We start from the raw sequence: 26,440 nt of genomic DNA, 5'->3' as shown, positions 1-26,440 counted from the left end.
GACTTTTGCAACACACCGCAGGCCGTGAGCAATAGAAACCCTTAAGCACATACCAGGCCGCGACCACACCTTCTAACCTGAGTGGCTGAACCACAAGAGTGGGTGGGGTATGTACCGTGGGCATGAGCGACTCATAGGAGGCCGTTGGCTTGCAGGTACTCCATGGACTATAGCCTATAGGCAAATACTCACGACCACATTCTTCGAGTCACATGACGTGATCGTAGCAATGTCTCACAGCCTGCGTGTTACATCGAAGGAATAAAAGCCACGTCTATCTGAGTGACACCTGGGTTGATGAGGGCAGAGGAAGAGGGAGAGAGGGTGAAAGGGAAAGCGAGAGCGAAAGGAAGAGAAGATATAGTTGGAGGAATTGGCATGCAATGCATCCCCATGCACTCCCTCTATTTAATATCCCTGTTGTGAGATTCAGCTACTTAAGGCTAAGAGGAAATGTAAACAAGAACAATCACCTCTTCTCAATTTCTGCATGGAGACGTCTCATGTCACGTGCTGCACAATGCAACATGACAACATTGTTTGTGTGCTTCCATTCCCTCCACTCTGTACTTTGACAACCAACAAACAAACACAACTCAAATGAGTTTGGGAGAGCAACCGAAGCCTCACTTATTGGTGCAACGTTGTTCTGTGCCGGGCCCTGGCCTCCTTTCTTCCAAGATCGGTTCAGTTAGTAGGGTCGTTTCCCCTCAAACTCTCCTCGTCTTCCTTCTTTCTGAAGGAGCAGCAACCCTGAGATTGCCAGAAACTCTACAGACGATTGCATACAACACAGAAAAATGCAGAAACGCAGCAAGAGGGGAGGAAAACGCTGACCGCGCTGTAACCACCGTTGCCAGCCTCTATTCAAGACCTGCTGATATTTGTGATGAATTGGAGAAGCGAAGCGGTATATGATAAGAGAGTGCAACTGTGTGTGTGTTAAGGTTCATGTGTGCGTGTGCGTGTGTGTGTGTGCATGTACGTGTGCGTGCGTGAGGATGATTGTCTGCATCTCAGTGACACAGAATTTCAGCAGGGGGGATCGGGTCAGTCTGGTCACCGGTTATAGTGCTGCATAACAAACCATTACTTAAATGTCTGTTGCAGGTACATATTGAAAACAAAACCTGGACATGTGTTTTATATACCTTCCGGGAGTCCTCTGTTTGCGTGTTGTTTATTTAGTGATAGAAACTTGGACAACAAGTTTTCCACAAGGACTTTGCCATGCAACACAAAGTTACTAACTGTTAGTACAATTCTTCTTTTTGCCGCTGATTATTTCCAAGTGGGCCTAATGATAAAGTGTGCGTGTGTGTGTGTGTGTGTGTGTGTGTGTGTGTGTGTGTGTGTGTGTGTGTGTGTGTGTGTGTGTGTGTGTGTGTGTGTGTGTGTGTGTGTGTGTTAATAGACAAGAGTCAGAGGCAGGAAGCCAATTTAGCCCAAGGGGCATCCTCACTTGCGAATGCACATTCTGTACATATAGGCCTACGCTACGTTCATTCGCTTAACCATCCAGATGTCTCTTTCCATTTTCCCTTGTATATATTATGAAACATTTGTTTTCCCATACCCCCTAGAAATTTTGCATATATACATGTGTTCTACAAGTGTAAGGCTCTAAGTGTAATTAACTATTGAACAGCATGGTGTAATAAACTATTCAACTAAGCATGTCAATATGCAGACACACACGCGCGCACGCACACACACACACACACACACACACACACACACACACACACACACACACACACACACACACACACACACACACACACACACACACACACACACACACACACACACACACACACACACAAACACACCATCATCACATGATAAATGATGCATACACTGTGTGACTCAGTGTTGCTTTAAAAAGCCCAGGGCTTTAACATCACTGTAGCGATATTGAATTACTTATAGTTACCAGGAAATGTAAACACAGCAATCCAGTTCTGTTTCCTATTGCATGATATGTAAGCTGTTATGTTTCAGGTGTGGCAGAATGCAACATGACAACAGTTTTGCGTGGGTCCGTTTCCCTTTCTCTGTAGTTGGACAAGAGCAAACATGTAGGTCTCAAACTCTAGTTCAAGGGCAAAGTCACTGTGGTTTTGACTTCCAGTGTTAAACGAGGGCAACATTCTAAAGCGTCTCAAGGAATTTGACATGAACATTGCACAGTGTAGTCTATGCTGGTCCGGGGCAGCCTTTTTTTTTTCTTCTCTCAAAAGCATCTTAGAAACTCGACTCCCAGAGCAACGTCCAGAACCGGGAGACCATTCCAGACCAATAAATTGAGTTCGTGTCTCAAACAGTTTAGTAGGAGACGCGCGTCAAACACCATAAATTACGAAAGCGCAATTAAAGTGCCAACCTCTGACCTTGTGCCTGAACGGCACAACCCCGATCACCTGACTTCTGCTTTCATGTCGGGATCTACAAAAACAGCGAACCAATGTCATCTCACAGCACACGCACACACACAACACGATCGCAGGATTCGTGAATCGGTACATCGTTGTTTTTAAACCCCCGCTCGATCGGCTCTTGCACATTCGCCCTCCCTTAGTTCAAAACGGATCGCCATGAAACGACTGCTCCAAGTCTTCGCCAAAAGAAATAACGTGCAACAGCTTCGAGCTTGGGTAGCCTACAGTTCTGTCAAATCAGTGCGTCAATAAAACCGGCAGAGGCAATACTTACTGAGGTGTAAATACGGGTCATTGCTGTCCATACTGTTCGCAGTGTTCGCGTCGTTCTTCCCCCCTACACTGTTAACGCTGCTGCTGCTCCGTCACGGCAGCATCCCAGCGCATTCCGCTCCCTGGGCCGACTGAACTCTGCAAGGCAGGTCTACGCGGGGGCCCAGTGAGGGGGTGGCGAAAACACAGCTAGGCTTCTCCCAATGACAACAGTTGTCCATATCAAGCTCCGACATGATCGTGACGAAACCTCCCTTGTAAGCCACGAGGTTTTGCAACCTTCAGGGGAATGAATTGCCCAGAATGACCGGGGAAAGGTTTTTCTCGGGAATGGCTTTTTTTTTTGTATTTTTGCCAAAAGGTTACCTTGTGTTCTCGACAAGCGATTCACGGCGATCGCACCCTTGAAACGACCACATTTATGGTGTTCTCGACAAGCGATTCACGGCGATCGCACCCTTGAAACGACCACATTTATGTTAATAAAGTAGTTATACAATAGGTTCTTTAAAATATTACGCAATAGGCTGCCGTCAGTAGCCAAACATCGCTATCAATCATTGTTTATAAATGTAGTCGATTTCAATTGAATTTAGATATAGCTGGGGATTTTTGTGTAGCCTATAAACTTCGAATTAAGTGGGATATATGCGCGATTAGACCTAACCCCTAACTGGTTGTGTTATTTAGCCTAAGTAGACAATAGGATATTCCTTACAAAAAACAGCCTTCCTATTGGTTATTTCGCCCCTTCTACTCGCTTATCTCACTATGTTTTTTTTTTTTTTTTTTTTACATTTTAATAGCCCGTCGTTGATTCAATTATATATCGACTCTCGCTATCGACGAGATTCCAAATATCGGCTTCTGTTTACCTAAATGGAAAGTGCGACTGCAGGTCTGGAGACCCCCCGGAATCCCCCCAGGATCTCATAGTGTGGGGTCATCTAAGGGTGAGCTCGCGGTACCTCAGAAGGTTATTCAGGAGTCAACTCGCACTGAGGCATTCACAGTCTTGAACTGTGGAGCGGGCAGACGCTCCGTCAACGCTGGCCGCTGACCACTCAGCGGGCTCCTCGCTGCTCCGCTAATGGGACGAGTACCCCCGGCTCCCGTCCTTGTAACGGCAACCCATAAAGGAGCACAGGAGGATGCTAACCAAGACGAATGGCCCCTTTTTTTTCTCAAGTCATTCTGCACTAATCAGAGCTTTTCATTTGTTAGCCCTCCGCAGCCCCCTCCACCACTACTACCACCTCCATTAGGCTATAGGCCCAATGTATAAATTCATTAAAGTCAAAGAGAGGGACATTAAAATGGCCATTTGTCAGTTTTCCCTTTATGTCCCTAATGGTGGCACATGGTTTGAGGCTTTGAGACGACTGGCTGTTTTTTTTTTCCTCTCAGATGAACCAAAGAAAAATATATATATTTAAAAAATAATCAAAATAAAAGTTGTTGCGCTGACAGCCATTGAGTCTGACCTACCCTAGAGAATTGCTTCAGTTCTCTGGCAAACTAATCCATCCATCAACTCCCAATCCCACACCCTAAATACACACCCATGCACACACACATGCACGCATGCACACACTCACACACTCGCATGCATGCACACACACCCACGCACGCACATACACACACACACATACACACACAAACACTCACACACACACACACAAACACACTCGCATGCACACACACACACACACACACACACACACACACACACACACACACACACACACACACACACACACACACACACACAGTCACACACACTCACAGTCAATGAACAACCCCTTGCTCTGGCTAATCCCATTGTATTCACAGCCCCATTCCCACTACACAATGTTCTAATCCTAAACCAGGCCCAATTTAAGCCACCTGCTAATACAAGTCACTTCAGCCAAGTTTGTATTTGAGAATAAGCCAATGCAAACTTGACTTAGTCTGTTCACACCCACCCAGACACACACAAGCATATAGGACACACATGCATTTAGGGTATATAAACAATAACACACACGCCACAGCTTCATGCCTGTCCGCTCTGCCTTATTTCTCTTTGCTCAACCTCCCTCGTCTATAGTTGTGTCTCCGCACCCCTAGTCCTACTCCCTGCCCGTCCCATGGACGCTGTGGGACAGGAGGGGTCGCCAAGGGAGACGGCTCTCTCCCGGTCTCATTAGCCCACCTCCATCACGCTTTATCAGGGGAGCCAAGGAGACCCCCGCCCCCACGGCCCCTGCACCCCTCTTCACTATTCTGACAACCCCCTGCCCCTCTGCTCTATGCATGAGCCTGTGATGATAAGTGGTCGGGTCCTCTTTGGTAGCCAGCGTAAGACAATGGCGGACAGCTCTGCAGAACATCATCCATCTCCCAGCTCATCCATCTGAGACACAAAAGATGAAATGTGGCCCAAACCCTCTCCTCTGCCGTCCGCTCTGGTAACCTCTTGGTCATTCCTCTCACTCCCTTTCTTTTCCCTTTAGGTTCCTTTTTTTTTTTTTTTTTTTACTTCAAATTATCTTGTTAGAAGCATGGAAAGTCCTCCAACATGTTAAAAATATTTTGTAAAAGCAGCAAGTGAAGTTGCAATAATTTAGTTTGCTTAGTCATGGCCTTATGCATTGGTCCCAGTCACTGCATTATAAAGAATACGATAAGTGTCATAGCCCTGGGTAAAGATCGGATGCTATTGTGTGAAACAATTTTTTTTATTTAGCAGAATTATAGAAATTATTTCCAGTCTTTAAAATGTTCTTTTGACGGAAGGAAATGAGATCGGAAATCAGATTTAGGAATTTACCAATTAACTACTGTCAGATTTATCTGCACCACAACTCATTAAATTTGTCCAGATATTTGGGTAAACATCGACCTCAGGGGCCTATACAGATATCTGGATATAAGTATAGTGTAAATTGTGATCGTATTTTGGTATCGCCAGATTTTTTGATAGTTTATCAGTGAGAGAAATTTACTGAAGCATCACATGTATACAGAATAGCATTTCACATCCCTTATGTGTTGTTCCTCTTCAGAGACAGGGTTTTATCATTTTTATTTAGCAGGACTAAATGACATGACCATGTCCATGGACGAAACAAGTATTACTACTTTGGAATATTAATTGATAATAAATATCATAAGATAAGCGTTTGATGGCGTTTAACAATAGAAAAACAGTTTTTGAGTTAACGCAAAATATATAGTCATGTCATGTGTCATGATCCAAAATATGTCATACTATGTTACACACAGGAATATGGAGGCCTTGATAATGTAACGATGGCAACTGGCAATGTGACCAAGGCCTCTAACTCATTTTACACAGATGTTCAGCCAACACTTGCTAGCCTTGTATCAGGTTAACCTGTTCATTCCCTGCCCTCCTATGGCTGGGCATGGGCAGGGGGATTTTAATAACTGGAATGGCCTCTTCAAACATCCACGAATGAAAGTGACCAGGGCCAGTCACTTCAGAAAGTGACTTAATATACATATATTATTTTAAATCACACCATGACTCTATTGCAATGGAAATCTGTCTGGCCACCTATTCTACTCTTATTCTATTTCAAGCAATTAATTTTAGACCCTGTGGTGAATGCTGAATAAATGAATAAAATAAATGAATCAAAGGGGCCACCACAATATTACCCCTACTACTACTACTAGCACTTCTGCCAGCAATACCATTTATCATATTAAGTAGTAGAAGATCAATCACAAGGCATGGCAACTATGTTAAGTCCAGAGCAGGACTGTGCTGGTAAGAGCAAAGCACCCTGGGTAAATTTAAATAAAAAAACTATAACAGGTTTTCTACTGGCTTTTATAAATATTGTTTTCTACATGAGGGATGCCGAATCCTGCAAAACTATGGTAGTTATGTAAAAGCCGCGTTTTATGACTTGTGACAGTGTGGGGGCTTGTTGTTGTTTATCAGAGCTAAAGAAATCTACCAGGGAATCACTATTCACCAGCTGAGGTTAATTTTGCTGCGGCTTGAGTAGCCCTATATGAAGGATTAAGAGTAAAGTAGGCTAATACACCTGCTCCTGATGGGATTTATGGCATTTAAGAACCACGGCGTGAATATATCCTGAGAAAGCAGCCTTCTTATATCAGAGGATCATCCAATGGGTCAATCGTTTTCAGATCGATTGGATATGACTGTGGAATGTAGCAAAATCCGATTGCAGCAGAATGAAATTGTCATGGTTAAGATCATTTCCAGACATACAGATTGTAATAAATGGTGGCCTACATGAGTTAATAATTTGGACGTCCTAAATTATTTAACTAAACGTGAATTCAGGTAAAGAAAAAGGTAATAGACGACTCCAAAATACCGTTATAAACATATGTTGAGCTTATTGTCAACAATATGTATCTATAATATTGTTGATAGTTTATCCGTTTATAGATATAATAGTGCCACAACGAGATGTCGGTTAAATTATAGCCTATATTAAGCTTTAGTTGTACCCTTGCTGGCTTGAAACTTGCACTGCTACAAAGCATCAATAATGATAAATTATGTAGTACAGTATGTATTGCAAAATTCCACCTCAACTTACAAGATATACACAATAATAGCAAAATGCATTGTCACATACTTTGTACTTTCTCAGGAGAAAACGATGACAATGCTAGTACCTTCTGCCATCCTGTGGCGTAACCAAATATAGCGAATCTATTTTCCGGGTGCAATTGTCCCTATGCGCTTTCCGTAGATTGACTTTAAGCCGACGTGTATTTACGGGAAGTGTGTTACACCAGTTTCGGGAAATAAACAGATTTATGCTGAGCAAACGATGGCTTTTTGAATGCACGATAACAAAATATAATACAACCTTATGATTCCGTTACTGATGTCGTCAACGGAGAATGTCATCAGAATTAACTTTAGACTTCGAAAATCACCAATATCATCCTATGATGATGAATAGTGACACTGGCAACATGTCCATCGACCAGGATGGGGAGTGGGGTAAGCCTTGCTTTAATATGACGAGGGCAGGTGTTTTGTTATACTTGCCAAGACTGCATATGATTTAATACACCATATGACCACAAATGTAAGGCTACAAGTGTTCTTTCTAATGTCAACTAGTTTCATCTTGCATCAGAGACAAGGTTAGCTATTAGCATAAAAACAATGACGCAATCATTACGTTTCTTTGGGTAACAAACAGCCAATCCAACACATACAACACTGTACATCCATCTAATCCAAAATCATGTGTGATTATGATGTAGCCTTTTTAGCTTTGTGCGGTTTGTATGTGTTGTTCTGGTCACATGTTTTCAAGTGTGCATCCATGGCAAACATGTAGTAAGCATGCTCTTCAAACAGCTGTGTGTCCGTTAGAGTGTTTCGTTAGTGCCTGAAACATCTTACGTTTTATAAGAATAACTCTCGGTTTCAACGTTGTTCATACAGCAGGATACAGTAGAAAGATATATCCAGATATACCAATACAGTAGAGTGAAGTGGTTATTTCAGTAGTGTTACTTTTGTGTATTTTCCTAATTGTATCGTACTACTTTTAATGTGTATGTAATTCTCATCTTTTGCTAGATATCAGCCTGTTTGATGAGTTGGAAAACCTGGGGGTGGCAAGTGAGCTCCTTGGAGCGCTCGAGCACGCAGACTATGTAAGTCCTTGGGGATGGAGGGGGGTGACAAATACAATCTGGGGCAAATCTGAATTTGCCAAGCACAAACAATCACACAAAAACATGGTGTAATGTGTGGAGTTGTAATAGGAGAACTGGCGAAACAGGACATTACAAACAAAAGGAGAGTGCATTGGTTAGAGATAACAAGAAACCAGTGGTGTTATATGTCCTCCCTGACTTTACTGGCCTTGTTGCTAAGTAAAAATACCGATTCCTTATACCATGTACCTTTAAATAGTTTGACTGAATGTTGTACAAGTTATATGCAACTATATAAGAGAAACTTCTAAGTTTGGAGCAGTTCATACACCTTGGTCTTAGAAAATACAGCTTTGGTAGTGCTACTTCAGCTATGCTTTGGTTGGGGTCAACTTTTGAATATATTTGTGTGTGTTTACATAGGGAGCCAACACTCCTGGCTTGGACTTGGACTTTGACATTGACCTTGATCTGACTCCATGGAATACAGCAGGATTGGCAAGCACCTGCACAGGTAGATAACATGAGGTCATCATCTGGTAACATCTGCTTTCATCTGACTGATCCTGAGTGACTCTATTGGAGACATTGATTAATCTTTTTTTTTTTTATATTCTCAGCGAGAGTAGAAAAAAATCACATGTTTAACATCACATTTCTTGGGTCAATTAAAAGCATGAGTAAATCTGACTTATTGGAAATTTGCATACCATTCAATGAGTGCATCCCTAATTGCATTGGTTTCATTGTTTGTATATGGACATGTAAACAGCAAAATAAACTTTCATGCTGCTGTACTGCCTAACATATTGTGCTCGTTTTCATTTTGTTTTAGTTTTTTTAACTGTAATGTCTAAGGAATACAGATGTAAATTAGCCTCTTGGCTTCTTCTGACAGATTACCATTGAAGTGTGAATTAAAATGTTGATTAATGTGTACTGTCCCGGCCAAATAAATCTTGGAGAGATTAATGAGGATAATTCTTGGAATACATCTAATAAAGAATATGTGTGTGTACTCTAGTCTAGCAATAGAGCCTAAACTCTGTTCTATGCAATACTATTTTGAAGGTGCTGAAACCAAAGAGCTCCAACTCGGTGGTTTCGTCTGAGCTTGTTTTGTATTCGCTCATTATCAATCAGTTAAAGCACCATCTGCATACCAACTTTAGCTTGTGTAGTTGTTTGTCTTTCAATGTCACTTTTCCGGAGACGCTCTTGGAAGTTTTCCCCCAGCAGAACGGCCGATAAAGTCTAGGCACCCCGGGGTCAGTCTCCTCACCAGCTTGGTAGTCCCTTCACGTGCGTTTCCTTTGTGCCCTTGTGCCTCCAGATGGTGAGGTGAGTGTGAACTCTCTGTCGCCCGCCTACACCCTGAGCTCCGTCCCTTCTCCCACCTCACTTGAAGCCCTGTCTCCGTGTTCCTCATTGGTAAGTCACGCTCTCCGCCGCGCTTAGCCTTCCAATATACCTACGTGTTGTTCTACTGCTGTCCTCCGCAATGAGTATTTGAATTGTATTTCCCAACTGGATCATGGTTGGTTAAATTGTATTCGGTTGATTGTTCTGAAATGCGCTCGGCGGTGGAGTTTATTTGTGTGGGTACCCGTTTTGGCACGCAGTCAACAACAAGGGGCTGGTTCCAGATGGTGCCTGAAAATTCAAACTAATTCGCTGGCATTGTGCCTTGAGATATGCACAGCCTCACATAAACACTCGCACACACCTGAGAGGCTTATTAACAAAGGCCTCAAACACCTTGTCAAGCTAATTATTCACTGTCTGTCAGTTCAATGCTCGACTCACTCCCCTAAAAAATAGGTGCCGACAACCTCCGCAGCATTAGCATAATTGACAGGGCAGATGTTTGTTTAATGGAATACACCACACAAAGAATAAGGTTGCACCTTTTATTTTGACCCCTATAGTGCTGAATGCTCCTGAAATATTTATGAGCATATTATAATTAGGGGTGTAACGGTACACGTATTTGTACCGAACAGTCACGGTACAGGCACTTCGGAGCGGTTACAGAGGTGTACCGCGGTACGTAAATGTGGTGTACATGGCAGGCAACGATCGTCGAATAGTCGAATAGTCTGAGTCACGTAGAATATCGAATATTGAATGTGACTATCGTTATTTATCACAAGGCTCTTCTCAATGCTGTTGAATGCTCCGTTGACTTGCATGGGCCTTCACAACTTCCGGTGGTGACTAGCGTCCTCGGTTGCTAAGCGACGTCAACGTCTTTGGCGGACTATTTCTCTGCTGATCAACACTACGAATGCTGGTAACAAATAAATTGTAAAAAGACACAGCGTGTGAAGTTATATTTTTGACGTGTCTAGTTCATCGTCATGCAGGCTGTGTTCAGTAAAATAATGTAATTAATAGATGCAAATAAATAGCGATCCACATCCCTAGCTCACGCATTTGAAAAGTCACCATCCAGGTGTTACTATCACTGTTGCTGTGGAAAAAAAAACGAGCCGTGCAAACCCTGCTCACGACACTATTTCAACAACCCCTGTCTGGAAATTCAGAAATGCAAATGCCATTACCAAGTTTATTGGTGTTTTCATTGCTGCTGATCTACGGCCATTCATTCTATGTTCCCCTTAACTATGAACCGTACGGTACGTACCGAACCGTGACTTTTGTGTACCGTTACACTCCTGTACAATTATTACCCTGTGGTACCCAACTTCATTTAGGTTAGAATTAAATTCTTAAAACACAGTTAAAGAGCGAAGTGAACCCAAAACCACATAATTAATTTTTTAAACTTGGTAATTTGTATTATAAGAGGTTCTACCCAAAACACTACGTGTACCTTCCACTCTGTTGCGAACGCATATTTCGTTTTTTTGTGACGTCTGAGAACCTTTTCCGAGGTAATCTGAGGCCACGACCAAGGGGCAATCGTGGCATTGTTTGTGTGGACGTGTAGGACTCTGTCAGGGCAGTGGTGGAGTTAGGTGCCCACCATCCACGCCATGGTGTGTGTGGATGGTGAAGCTCCATCTGAGCAGCGATGTATTTAATATCCGCTTCAGAGTGAGTTTCAACGTTGCACATATGAACAGCATTATCGAATGGCACTATTCAGAGCCTCATGGTTATATAAGCCCAATGAACTATAGTTTGTCCACACCTCATCACAAGTACAGCACATTCTACGTGGCTTCTTCTTCTGTGGTGATCATGTAGCTGGTCGGTTATCCTTGATCCATATTCTGATTTGTGTCCAGGAGGAGGCGCTGTCTCCCCAGTCCCAGCCCTCTCCCATCTCCGTCTGCTCGGACTCAAGTGGCTTCTATGATGCCCCACCACCGGCCAAGAGAGCTCCGAAGAGGACAAGCTTGGCACCCCAAGGTGACCTGAGGGGAAAAGGGCAAACACATTATTATTGTACATTGGCACCTTTACTCTTTTGTCCTCTGCGGTCTCCTCTTTTGCTGATAAGGACATGAATTGACGTGAATTCAAATCAGTCTAAGAATACAATGAACAGCAATGTAGTAAATTAAGTCAAATTAATAATGGTATTCTACTGACAAAAACCCATTTGGGATTTACTCTCTCAACAACAAAAACTAAATACTTCATGCATGACACTTCTTGACTCATTTGACTAACCGTCACTCTCTGGCAAGTTCGGCCTTGCTTTCGAAACCAAAGAAAAATGCTAATGTGTAGAGGTTGGCCCCTATTCCGTCTATGTCGTTTCGATAAACATTGTGCCTCTATTTATTTTGGCTTCCTTCTCACAGCCAAACCAGCTCAGCAGGTTAAGAGACCCATCCAGCTGAGCCCGAAGGTCTCTATCCAGCCCAAGCCCTTGATCACAGCTCTCAACCTAGCCCACGCTACAGCGCCCCTGCAGGCCAACACCATTATCATCCAGCCCCTACAGACCACGGTGCTTCCCGTTGTCAAACCAGCGCCAGTAAACATCCAACCAGCGCCCCTCACAGGTTAGAGTGTGCGCTGCACCACAAAGCAACTCATTGCATCCCACCCACACCTCATTGCATCAGACCACACTGCTGTATGTGAGACAGTCAAGGTAGACGGAAAGACTTCCCTGGTCAATAACGGATGTTCTCAATTAGGATGCTGCTCGTGTTTGATAAAACCTATTATTTTTACTTCTTGGATAACTACAATAAATAGATGTTTTATGTCTTCGCCAGAAGATGGCACTACACTCATATATTTCCATAGGGTTATGGTAGACTGAGCGCCTTATAAATTGAGGACGTTTCCATGTTCTCTTTAACTATATCAGTTGTGGAAGTTTCCATGTTCTCTTTAACTATATCAGTTGAGGAAGTTTCCATGTTCTCTATAACTAAAACAATCACAAGGATAATCTATTATTGCTTATTTTTATATTAGGAGTTTCATTTCAAATAAATAAAAATACACCCACCGCAACCCAAAACACAATATTTTCTTAGTGGCTCCTTTTCATTCTCTGGCATGTATCTCTTTGCTCAGTGACCAAACCCACAAACGACATTCGGTCTGTTTGAGGGAGGTTAAGCATGCACCAGACTTTGTCATAGCTTTATTCAGTCTCCTAACAATACCCCAGACTCTATAGAAGGCTGAATAGCACACACACACACACACACACACACACACACACACACACACACACACACACACACACACACACACACACACACACACACACACACACACACACACACACACACACACACACACACACACACATTATTTTCAGCTGCTCCCCGACGCCCACACACACTTTGCGTTGACAGGTTGTTTGTTATTAGAAGAGGACCGTGATTTGGCGGATAATGAAGGATGGTTCCTGGCACTGGCTGGAGGTATACTTACAGGCAGTGTTGTGCCTGAACACGTTCATTGTACGATACTTATTTTGGGCGAACGTGAACTGAACGTACTGTATTACCGCCTGATGAACGTTACTGTGAACTCATTCATTCAGGTGTTCGGTTTAACTTCGTTCAATAGGGGGGTTATTTGATTATCAACACGGCGGATGCCGGATGCGCTTGCAGAACGCTGTGTTGTTTGACCAGTTGCCATGGTTATTGATTTTTTAATTATAAATATGTACACTTTATGTTGAAAGTATAGGCCGTCGCGATTCCCATTGAAACGAATGGCGCAGTGATTATTCTTCAAAACGAGAGCTGTTAAATTAGGGCAGTAGGGCAAGAACCGAGCGAAAAGACTACAACCAAACGTGGACACCCACCCTTTTCGTTTCCGGCCAACGAGCAATGAGTCTTCCAACAGAAATCAATGGGAATTACAAAATGCGCAAAATGTGCCATAAAACACGATCTATACTGTATTTCGCTCAGATACTTGATTCAACCACTCTATTTCATCTTAGACAAACAACAAAGGGGGCTCAATGTTCAAAATGCCGGAAAAAAAGAATAGCTCACAGCAACGTATTGAAAAAAAGAACTATGAAGTAGTTCATTTTTTGAAACTGTGAACTTAGTTCAAAATGTTGAATGATGAACGTTTAACTGAACTTGTTCATTTTAAAATTTGTGAACTGAACTTTGAACTAGTTCACGTAGAAAGTGAACTTTCCCGACACTGCTTACAGGAAACCCATGTTATGCTAGGTAGTGGCTGGTGGCTAGGCTCCCCATCATGACCCCCTGCAGCAGTATTCACATCCCCTTGTTAGGGGTGTAACGGTACACTGAAGGCCCGGTTCGGTTCATACCTCGGTTCAATGGAGGGAAAATAAAAAATAAAAAAATGCAGAAGGCAATTATTTTTTATTGTCTCAGGTTGTACCACCTAGTGTCATACAGTCTCTCCCCTGAGCTAGTGAACTGCCTGAACTGTGTAATCTAAGATGTAAACAGTAAACAATAAGTACCCAACATCACCTCCGGGGGGGGGGGGGGGGGTTAAACCGGATCGTGATAGCCGCAACATAGCATTGTGACCTCATAGCAGCACGACATAGTGTAGCCTCCTGATAAATCCAAGGAAAAGAACGCGCACAATGAGCAAAGGTCAACCATATAAGACGTCCAAGAAGGACGGCAAACTTTTGTGCGACATTTTCTTCAATAAACTATGCTTTCGCCGTTGTCCAGAAATAACTTGCGGATAATGTGTTTATTTATTATTACTGTCTTACGGAAGTGCGATTCTGTCGACCAATCAACGGACTGCGTGTGTAGCTCGAACCCTTTCAGGCGTCTCAGTTGTCCCTGAAGATCGCGGATCTAACATTAGTTCGGCATTACATTAATTAATTCACACACCATTTTTATTTAATTTTATACTGTGTATTCTCCGTGTAAATCCATGCACCGAACCGCCACGTCCGTACCGATTTGGTTCAATACGTATACATGTATCGTCAAGGGCCTAACTTTGGTTTGAGAAGTGGGGGGGACGCAATAATCCGGGGGGTCTTGGTAACCAATACAAAATCCGGGAAATAATTAAATTGATCATCATGCTAAATTCTGCCAGAATAAATATGCATGATCAAAATGATCCAAACCTTTAATTTAAAGAACGTTTCTTTATTCATTCATCGTATGGACAGAAGTCAGTGAACCAAAGTTACTGATGTAATCATTTTCCTCCTTTAAAGGTGATCTTACATTATCAGGCCCTGAACAGGCACCTGCCACACCTCCACCTGATCTCTGATATGAATAGGGTGACCAGATCACAATTCACCAGATGTGGGACAAGGACTATGTTTGTGTGGGACAATGTGGGTTACCAATCCATCGAGGTAGTCTAAAATATTTTTTAAAAAAGAAACATTTCTATTTTGTCCCTTTGCTTATACCATATGCTTTGCCATCTGGTTTATTCAGTATCACATAACAGCCTGCAAATACAAACTAAACAACCATATCTTATTTAAATTCTCTCATGTTAGAAAACATAGTAGGCATGGAGCTTTCATGCTATTTCACAGTGCCTCAAGTTAACAGCCCTGACTGTATACAATCAAAAATAACGGACAGTCAAGGCTACAATTGTTATTTCAAGTATTTGAACTTTAATGTGCCTTTTCTCCAACAACAGAGAGCAACAACCTAACCCCAGCACAACACAAAACACTACATTAAAAGTGTTTGCTCTAGTCAAACAATATACTGAACCACATATTCAAGTAGAACATGCACTATATTAGGCTACATGGAGTACATAGGCTGATTATCTGTACAAAACAAAACTCACTCAGAATCACATAGATTAACTACACAAAATAAATGCATTTGAAAATGATCTGCTTTTACTGGACAATGCCAACTAAAGGCACACCTGTGTATACAATTAGGCACTACATTAAATAACAACGTTTTTTTGTGAGTCCCGCATTGTTTGTGTCGTTTCACGTCATATTCACCTCCGTGTGAAATGGAAAAATGACTCGAGCAAACTTCACACAAAACTATACCAGACTCGCCTTTCACTGGTTTCACCCAGCGATAGATAGTTTCCCATTCTTTATTTTGGCTGCATTTCCTCTTTAGTCGTACGAGTCGTGCTTCCCTCCGTCTCGTGCTGCATGCCGTTCTGACCTGCTTTGCACTGTTTCTTGTTGGTGGGCGTGCCCTTAACCTGCGTATGCTTCCCAGTTTGATTGACATCAAGCAGCGTGCCCCGGCCCCTGATGACAGCCCTCACTACTGTCTCCGCACACAGCTATTTGATAAATGCCCGATTATAAAACACGCTTTTCCATTCTGACTGTCAATAACAATGCGGCACCACGTCTCAATTTGCGGGACGTGCAATAAGTAATGGAAATGCGGGACATCTGGTCTCCCTATGAAAGCAGAGTCGAGTTATCCTATTGAGCCCGTGGTGTGTGAGACTAACGTTAAAGTAACCTAGCAACGAGAGAGACTCTGCTTTTCATACATTGTTGACGGATACTTGCTGCGGTTTATGGTGGACTCGTTTTAGAGTTACATAGGTTAATCATCATCAAATCATGCTGTTTTACAACCCATAGGCCTAATCAACCAACTCACATGTCCTTTCTTTCTTTTCATCCCCTCCAAGGAATTACATTAAATTGAACTGCTGTTGGAGTTTCATTTTTATGAAAAACCCTGCGAAGCCTCTTCATTCAGTGAGCAATTTTTCAAGTGCGCATGCGTGGTCGAACACGTCCGAGACTCCGAGTCCACAGACACCAAAGGGTACTATAGAACCGCGTAGGCAGGCTATCCGTGTCCGCTACTCGTCTGTAGCAATTTGTAATATTTTTATTTTTTATATATATCCGGGCCTTACAATCAACAGCTCAATTCACATTCTCAGCCAGAATCTGACGGCTGGCCAAACAGTAAATAAGCACGATTTTTGCGGTTAAAAAAGGGGCGGGGGGGACACAAACGGGATTTTGAAAAGAGGAGGGGCAATGTCCCCCCCGTCCCCACTGGAAATTACGCCCATGTGTATCGTCACACCCGTACCCCTTCAGTATCCAGGCATGGTTTTGGTTGTTGTTGGCTTCTTTACAAAGGCCCATATGCACACTGAAATGAGAAACACTTTTCACTTGGCAATGTGTTTTTTGTTTGGAATGTGTGTGTGTGGGGTGGGGGGGGGGTGTTGGGGGTGCACATCACAGTAAACATTTCTCCACCTGCAACTTGAGCACCGGGAGTCAAACTGTAAAACTCCAGAGGTTTATGTAGGTCACAAGAGGCAAGGGGGTCAGGGAAGATGCTCTTCATACCATCTGCAGAGGACCGGCTGCTTCAAGAGCAGCCGGTCACAGTAATGGCAAATATGAGGATCATTTGAAAATATGACGATCTTTTGATAACCATGTCATTGGTATGTGTATTTATTATTCTAACATTATTTAAAGACTACAAAGGCCACAAAGTGAACGGGAATGGGACATTTTAATTTCAAAATATCAATTTGGCTGGCATTGCATTTTGTTCCAATTAACATAAAAATGACTTTTGCAAAGTTTTGAAGAATTCCATTGAGATTTAGTGGTGGCACCTAACACATGAACTTTGGCGAAATTTCCATACGATTCATTCATCGTATGGACAGAAGTCAGTGAACCAAAGCTACTGATATAATAATTGTCCTCCTTTAAAGGTGATCTTACATTATCAGGCCCTGAACAGGCACCTGCCACACCTCCACCTGATCTCTGATATGAATAGGGTGACCAGATCACAATTCACCAGATGTGGGACAAGGACTATGTTTGTGTGGGACAATGTGGGAAACCAATCCATCGAGGTAGTCTAAAATATATATATAAAAAAAAAAAAAAAACATTTATATTCTGTCCCTTTGCTTATAACATATGCTTTGCCATCTGGTTTATTCAGTATCACATAACAGCCTGCAAATACAAACTTAACAAACATATCTTATTTAAATGGAACTTTCCCAAGTTCTCTCATGTTAGAAAACATAGTAGGCATGGAGCTTTCATGCTATTTCACAGTGCCTCAAGTTAACAGCCCTGACTGTATACAATCAAAAATAACGGACAGTCAAGGCTACAATTGTTATTTCAAGTATTTGAACTTTAATGTGCCTTTTCTCCAACAACAGAGAGCAACAACCTAACCCCAGCACAACACAAAACACTACATTAAAAGTGTTTGCTCTAGTCAAACAATATACTGAACCACATATTCAAGTAGAACATGCACTATATTAGGCTACATGGAGTACATAGGCTGATTATCTGAACAACACAAAACTCACTCAGCTCAGAATCACATTGATTAACTACACAAAATAATTATCTGCTTTTACTGGACAATGCCAACTAAAGGCACACCTGTGTATACAATTAGGCACTACATTAAATAACAACTTTTTTTGTGAGTCCCGCATTGTTTGTGTCGTTTCACGTCATATTCAGGAAAAATTACTCAAGCAAACTTCACACAAAACTATACCAGACTCGCCTTTCACTGGTTTCAGCCAGGGATAGATAGTTTCCCATTCTTTATTGTAGCTGCATTTCCTGTTTAGTCGTACGAGTCGTGCTTTCCTCCGTCTCGTGCTGCATGCCGTTCTGACCTGATTTGTTGGTGGGCGTGCCTTTAACCTGCGTATGCTTCCCAGTTTGATTGACATGATCATACAAACCCCGCCCCCTGATGACAGCCCTCGCTATTGTCTCCGCACACAGCTATTTGATAAATGCCAGATTATAAAACAAGCATTTAAAAAAAATAGTAATAATCGAGTCTGACTGTCAATAACAATGCGGGACAACGTCTCAATTTGCGGGACGTGCAATAAGTAATGGAAATGCGGGACATCTGGTCACCCTATGAAAGCAGAGTTGAGTTATCCTATTGAGCCCGTGGTGTCTGAGACTAACGTTAAAGTAAACTAGCAGCGAGAGAGACTGCTGACACTGCTGTGATGTGCTCTGGGGGTGCACATCACAGTAAACATTTCTCCACCTGCAACTTGAGCACCGGGAGTCAAACTGTAAAACTCCAGAGGTTTATGTAGGTCACAAGAGGCAAGGGGGTCAGGGAAGATGCTCTTCATACCATCTGCAGAGGACCGGCTGCTTCAAGAGCAGCCGGTCACAGTAATGGCAAATATGAGGATCATTTGATAATATGACGATCATTTGATAATATGACGATCATTTGATAACCATGTCATTGGTATGTGTATTTATTATTCTAAAATTATGCTTTTGTCTTAACCCACGGAGCTCGCATTCCAGTGCTCTCACCCGGCACGCAATGGTAGGCTGCAGTTCACTTTGTGGCCAAAGGGGGCACTGTGTAGGTTGCATACAATTTGAATGGGAAATTTTAATTTCAAAATATCAATTTGGCTGGCATTGCATTTTGTTCCAATTAACATAAAAAAATACTTTTGCAAAGTTTTGAAGAATTCCATTGAGATTTAGAGGTGGCACCTAACACATGAACTTTGGGCGAAATTTCGAACAATTTGCAATTTTTTGTCTAATTGCCTAAAGGTTGACCTGGAAATGTTGAGTACAGTGAACTTTTATACAGTAACATGTTCATAGGGTTATCAAAGTAAAAGTTGTTAGTTTGCCCTTTGGGCAACTTGGGCATTTCTCAGAATTCAAGTTTCAAGATTCTCCATTAATTTGTCTTATAGAAATAATTAATGGTCCTTGGGACATGTTCACGTGGCCTTACCCTGAATTTTGTGCAGCAGTGATGGATGTCGGACAAACATATTAAGTTTAATTGACTTTATAGTTAAACACAAGGGGCGATACTGACACATTAATAATAACAAACCCTCTCTAGTGGCTAACTCACTGGCAACTAACGGGGCCTAATGGTAAGAGCTGACACTAACTAAACTTCAAACTTAATTGCTCAGTCTGTGCCAGAGTCTGCTCCACAGAGCAACATCACCAGGGAGAAAGAGAGAGGAAATGGAACCTGAACTCTGAACCTAGCCAGTGCGTCTCCCCCCAGATATGTCTCCCCACCCACCACCCAAAAGTAACCGTCCTATTCAGGGATTAGCTTGCGTTTGCAGCGGCGGAGGTTCTGCTTTTGGTTCCGGTCATGTTCAACTGCCTGCAGCACATTCTGGAGGTTTTGCACCTCCCTTGCCACTGCGACGAAGTCGGATGTGAGCTTGACGCCACGCTCGCCACAATCATTGAACACGTTCATTGCACGTACATTGACCTCACTTTTTTTTAACGCAGCATTGGTCGCCCATTCTTCACATCGGGAGACATAAATTCTGGATCAATGTGCAGTTGGTGCATCTGAAAGCAGCAATCCTTATTGGTGAGGTCAGCCGAGCTGGTGGTTGGCAAGAGGGTGGGGAACTTTGGCTTGACGAAGCCAGTGCCAAAGCGTTGCTCAGGGATGTGCATGGGGAGATCAGCGGGCTTGTGCTCCAAGATCCCTCTGGCAAGTGCACACTTGTCATCATTGTGCACCTTGCTGCTGAAGAGAGCCAGGGGTAGTATCTCAACTGTCAGGTACCAACGATTCCTCTCCATCGCCTTGATCGCTGATGCTGCAATGCCCCCATCTACAGACTTGTATGCCTGCAGGTGGTGATAGAGTGTCAGGTCATTCCAGGCAGCATCTACAGCTTTCTCGCAGGTCAACCACCACTTTGCATAGATGTGTGTAATGAAAATGGCAAATGCCCGAATCTTTGGCACCTGCTGCCGCATGTGGTAACTGTGCCCTTGGGAAGCAACTCGATGTGCTGCTCCATCAAAGCCAGCTTGATGAGTATAGAGCAGGTTGGCCATCCATCGTGCCTTGTGGAGTGCCTCCGCTCGTTAGAAGGTCATTGCGGTCTGCTATTCACCATCTGCATCCAGAAACACAAGACACAGCTGCACAAAACTGATTGACTTAGTGGTGTCAAAGGCCGTGTTGACAACCTGGTCAGCGCAGCACCAGTCCTGCAGCAACTTGCATGTCAACTGGGCAATGATCCCTCCACATGCCTCATTGGTCTGCCTCTTATGCGCCGGGACACCAAGCAGTTTCAGCCGCTCTGCATCTCCAACCACTGTAAGATGCTCCTCCAACTGGCGCACTTTGCTGAGCATCGGTGTTAACTTGCTGTCCCAGTGTAGGGTGCACAATGGAGGGGGTGTCCACTGCTTGCGCTGTTCCTCACTGATTGTCTCCAGCACTTTGCATCTTGCTCGGTCAGCTGTTTCGTAAAATGCAGAGAGAGTGTACATTCACCGCCTGACTCTGCAACAAGGCCACGCGTGGAATGCAGCCTGTTGCATTGGTGACATCTTCAACCTTGTAGCCAGGGACACGACACTTGGTCGGCTAACAAAGTCATGTGGAATGAAGACGTTTGTTCCAGTCTTCTTATGCTTGGGGGATGGTTAGCCCTCAGATGGTGGATAGACTGTTAGTATCCTCCTCTGACTCCTCATCACTCTTAGACTCCAAGCTGGACATTGCCGTCATCACCTCCAGCTCCTTTTCACAGTGGAACTGCCTGGCTGCTGCGGCAGCTTGACGCTCCTATCACCACTTCACCTTTTTGTCCAATACACCTAATGTGACCACTCTGTCAGTCTTCATGCTGGCCAAGAAAGCTAAGTCTTCTGGGTTATCAATCAGCTTTTCAACATTTCGAGGCCACAGCGGAAATGTGGCATCAAGTCTGCACTCCATTTTCTCCAATTGTTTCGCTGTAGTCTCACTGGAGCGCTTGGCCTGGGAGATTTTCTGCAGCTAGTTGTTAGCATTGACTAAGTCTACCATCTTGTGGCATGCTTGTGTGTGCCAATACCTATTAATAAAACTTAAATTATACAACTACAGATATGGTAGTAATGTGTAATACATACCCAACACAGAAAGATCACCTCAGTTTTCTTGAGCTGTAGTATTGTTTATCTCAGATCTCCATTGCGACCATTGAGCACTGCTAACCACTTTATCCAGCAAAAACAGTTGTGCGGTGGTTGTTTCTACATATATTGGAACACTTATTGCACCCAGCCATATCAAAATTCAAGAATTGTGTTTTTTGATGCACCCTTGAGAAGGCACTCCTGATTCTTAGACATGTACCTTTTTACAAAAGATACCTTAATCCCAACCTGCTTAATGCCACTTCAGATAAAAGCATACAAAAATAGAGACTTGGTTGTTTGGGATAAAAGCTGCAAACCTGGAATGGATTTAAACACACACACACACACACACACACACACACACATACACATACACATACACATACACATACACATACACATACACACACACACACACACCAGAACTGTTTATGCAGAGCAGAAGCAGCCGTCTGTAATCCGAGTGCTTTGTTTGCTGTATGTTCCTCCCAGGACATCGCGTGGTGCTGCCACAGCCGGGCCAAGTGCTGCAGATCCAGACGACCCAGGCCCTCCCGGGTCACGTGGTCACCTTGCCCAGTCTGGGCCAGGAGAGGCCGGCCCCCGTGGTTCCGGCTCAGACCATCGTCCCCGTCATGCTCCGGGCCCATTCCTCTGATGACGATGTGAGTCCTGGTCTGAACAGATCTATAATGCATACATGTTCACATGGGTACGCTCCAGTGCCACTGGGAAAACACGGTCTTAACAAGACCAAGTGCAGGGGGATTGGAAGAGACGTTTCAGAGGCCAAAAATGTCCTACATACGTAATTGTATCTATTTATGATTTATAAAGTTGTGTATTGTATTTATTTTCTTAAACTTTAATTTCCCCATGTTTGATGTGTCTGCGATTTAACATGACATTTTTTCAATGGAGATCTAGCCAAGACAGCAGCAGCAGCATACAATCTAATACATTACAACATAAAGAGAATAGCATACATCACCACATAGAATACTAAAGGTTATACATTTTGCATGGTAGGCATAAGCAAGACCTACAGCGCCAGGCAGTTACATTGACCTGCATCAATCTTTGGCTCGATATACTGCATACATATTGGACTATATAAAGCAAACGTTTTTTTGTCATTTGTTAAACCTCAGACATTTTACGTGAATGAACACAGACACCAACTGATTTTTTTAGTTCATGAAGACGGATTCAATGAAAATCCTTTTATATTCATTGCCTAGTTCCATCAAGTGAATTGAAAGAAATATCTATCATTGAACAAAACATACAACAAATATAGTTATAAGAGCTTTTTCTCATCATACGTTTCAGCCTGTAATGTATTGAACCTTGAGTCAAAAAGATGACTCACAATGCTGTCTCAAAGCTGAGCTCATTGACTTCGGTCAGACTCAGGGTTTTTCTTGTGTGTGTGTGTGTGACATGTCCAATTCGGCCTGTGAATATATACATACTGGAGTTGGAATATTTTGGATACGTAGTAACTGTGTGATTCTTGCCAAGTCTCTCGCTTCGTCTGGGAGACGGTCCAATATACATTCCGTCATCCCAACCTATTTTTAGCGTCTTTAAATTCCACAAGCCATTAACTCTAATTATTGAATGAAATACTAAAACCTAAATTGCCAGTGCAGACACAGTCCAACCGCACCTACTATTATTTATTTCCATCCACACCTCTGGGGAAAAAAAGGACTATTTAATTTCTTGCACTACGTTAACTCCCCGAAAACAGCCCGTCACCAGGAAACATGTTTGTATTTCTACAGAAATGATGTAACATCACGCAGGTCCATGGGCGATCTCGACAATCAGGCATATAAACAGGGGCGCTGTTTATGCTTAGCGAGGGTTTAATGGAAAAATCCTGCCATTAGGTAACGATAAATCATATTTGGATTCTTTGGTCCGTTCACCATAATGAAGGGACCAGAAAATGATGTCAGCACAGCTGCAAATACACACGGGCTATAGCTTACACAGAGCAGCCTGACCTGTAAGCTTACCCCCTTCTCACTCTGTCGTCCTTGGCCTTGGTTAATGACAGTGCAAGGGCAGCTATGATCGCACGTCGCAGCTTGCAGGGGATCTCATAAGGTACTGTTTACCTTGTGTCGTCCGGGCCGGCTCGCGAGACTGACTTTGGAAAACACAGAAGAAAACTTAATTACAGCCCTCAGTTTGTTTAAACTACACGCCTGTGGTTTCTCAATATAATTCTCGGCATCTTTTACACACGCCAGCCTTAATTTTCGCTGGGAGCGTTTATTGCCCTGCGGTGAAAGTCTTTGGTTCGGTTTGATGGCTTTTGGATTTTAATACGTCCTTCTATGGTCGGGGTGTAGAGTTCAGTGCCGGAAAGTCCTTTTCCCCCCTGCTCTCGCTTTCTCTCAGACTACATCTCCCAAGGTGACTTGTTGCACTGCCAGACCAAACATGGCCACCAGGGTTTCTTTTCTCTCCAGCGTAATCCTTTTTTTTTTTAATGTTCTGACTTGTGGTGTAGAAGAAGTAACAGTTATCTTGTTTGTTTTTCATGTCATTACACTTTAGATATTTTTATTTTATTAGGCTGAACTACACATTTTTGGAGTGTCACATCGTTTATCTAAAGAGATTAGTGGTTATTCGCGGGGGGATAACATTTTTTATCCAACTTTGTATCTTGTTGACATCTCGGCGAAGGACACGTGGGCCTGGGGCAGGACCTTCCCCGTTCCATGGAAACTTTGATCACGACCTCAGGGCTGCCACGGTCCACTCAGCACTCAGTCTGTTCCCAGTCGTTTCACATCCATTCTGTGGGGTTGTTTCATAATCAAACCTCCATAATATGTCGTCAAAGTATTTGTTTTTGTTGTGAATATCAACCGTTGACCTCTGTTCATAACACCACTTGTTCTGATTACCGTGGGCCTACTGGAGAGTCCGGGTTCCAGACCCTGAGTAACACCAATCCCCTAAGGCCGACACAAACACCCCCCCCCCCCCTCTAGTGTAGGAAGCTGGCCCGGGTTGGTCAGCTTTTACAATAACAATTCCGTCCATGATGAGGCGGGGCTGGGCGTTGTAATCGTGTGAAATAAATGAAACAATGTACGATTTTTGGCTGCGTCGCCGATGTCCAGGAAACCCTTTGCCAGGCTCTCAAGTGAAAGAGGCCTTTTTAAAAATATAAATAAAAAAGTACAGCAAGTGTATGCGATAATTGTTTGGCCATGAGGGAGAATCTTCACTGCTTTAGGTTTAGCAGCTTCCTTGTTGTTTTCTGATGGACGGCGCCAATAGTGTGTACATTCTTCGCATAACCAACCCCCGTGGGAGAGGAATCCCTAACAGCGGTAGCGTCACGCTGCAAACTCACCGGTTCATCTCCAAACTCCGGACTCACTGTGCCAAGTCATCTGTGTTGCAGCGGCTGTGTGCGGTCTCGAAATACATACAATCCATATCATAACTTCACCACATTGTGCTGGTGTTTGGGCCTTCTACAGCTGTCTTCACTTTATGAGCTTCAGTGGTTTGGCTACAGCACAGTAGTTAGCATGAGGATTTTTTTTGAGGGAGGGGTGGGTATGAGTATAAAATGCCTATTAGGGCTGCCACTCTTGTGCCAGGTGTACATTGTGTGTGTGTGTGTGTGTGTGTGCGCGTGCTTGCGTGTGTACTATCATGGTCCGAGGTTAGGCTACGTAAGCCTGGGTGTGGAACTGCTGCTAATAATTATGTATCTCGGGCAGGTGCTCCACAGGGCAGGGGGATTTGGGACAGCTGTAAACAGCCATCAGGGATCTAGTCACTGTTATAACGGACCGCAGAACATTAGGGGATTAAGATGATGCATCGTGGGCTGGAAACCCACTCTTGCTTCTCCAGACGTTACAAATCATACCTAGGAGGGACTCTCCAGATTTTAGCCTTTGCTCGTCCCAAAGACTTGTGTTGAAGTCGGGTGGAACCCTAAGAGAAGCCTTTTACCGAACTGATGTATTTCTCTGTTTATAGTTTTTGCCTACTAACTAATGCTGCTTACCAGACACGCCACATGGTTTTAAAACAGCACCATCTGGGAAGTCATCCGTGGAAACTTCTTGAATAGGGGCGGGCACTTAAAAAAAAGTTTTGGCAGGTGATCAGATACCGCCCATCTATTACTGTCTACCACGCATCAAGTAGATCATGTGTTTCCGCATAGGTCACCAATGGAGCGATCCATTGGTTCGGACACGCTTGAATTGCAGCCTGGCTAGATGGATTCATCTTAATCTACGATTTTCTGCTGCCTCGCAAGGTTACAATTCTGTTGCTTTAAGGAAGAATATTAAGTGTTCTATAGTTGCGCTTTAACTCCATGTGATAGTACTATCTTGTGTTCAGTCCCCATATGAAAACCAATTATTATAATTCACCCCTGATTTTACTGAGACATTCTCATGCATTAATGGCCTTAAGTCACACTTACACACCACTTATTTATTCTTTATTTGTTTACTTGTTTATTCCTCTTTTTTCCACTTTCACTTTGATCCTCAAACTTCCGCCATTCCACCTGTGGAACACACACCCCAGCGTTTATCTCCTCTCGTAAACTCGGGTCAAGGTTTTCATCCTTCCTTGTTAAATGAGGAACCTCCCATTTGAACGGTTTTACTGGCAGTCACAC

General features: G+C 43.3%; 1 protein-coding gene across 1 annotated transcript in view; it reads left to right on the top strand.

The window, feature by feature from the left end:
• Positions 1-7,459: 7,459 nt before the first annotated feature.
• atf6 (activating transcription factor 6) overlaps positions 7,460-26,440 on the top strand; it is a 39,827-nt gene continuing 20,846 nt past the window's right edge. The window contains exons 1-7 of the mRNA XM_060067440.1: positions 7,460-7,719; positions 8,311-8,387; positions 8,814-8,904; positions 9,724-9,821; positions 11,645-11,768; positions 12,167-12,370; positions 22,249-22,421. Coding sequence (XP_059923423.1) covers positions 7,617-7,719; positions 8,311-8,387; positions 8,814-8,904; positions 9,724-9,821; positions 11,645-11,768; positions 12,167-12,370; positions 22,249-22,421 — 870 coding nt within the window. The 5' untranslated portion in view covers positions 7,460-7,616. The remainder of the gene's footprint in view (positions 7,720-8,310; positions 8,388-8,813; positions 8,905-9,723; positions 9,822-11,644; positions 11,769-12,166; positions 12,371-22,248; positions 22,422-26,440) is intronic.

Source organism: Gadus macrocephalus, chromosome 12 (genome assembly GCF_031168955.1).
Source record: "Gadus macrocephalus chromosome 12, ASM3116895v1".
In the NCBI taxonomy this organism is placed as follows: Eukaryota; Metazoa; Chordata; class Actinopteri; order Gadiformes; family Gadidae; genus Gadus; species Gadus macrocephalus.
Note: the sequence above shows the minus strand (reverse complement) of the source record. Positions and strands in the feature narration are given on the sequence as shown.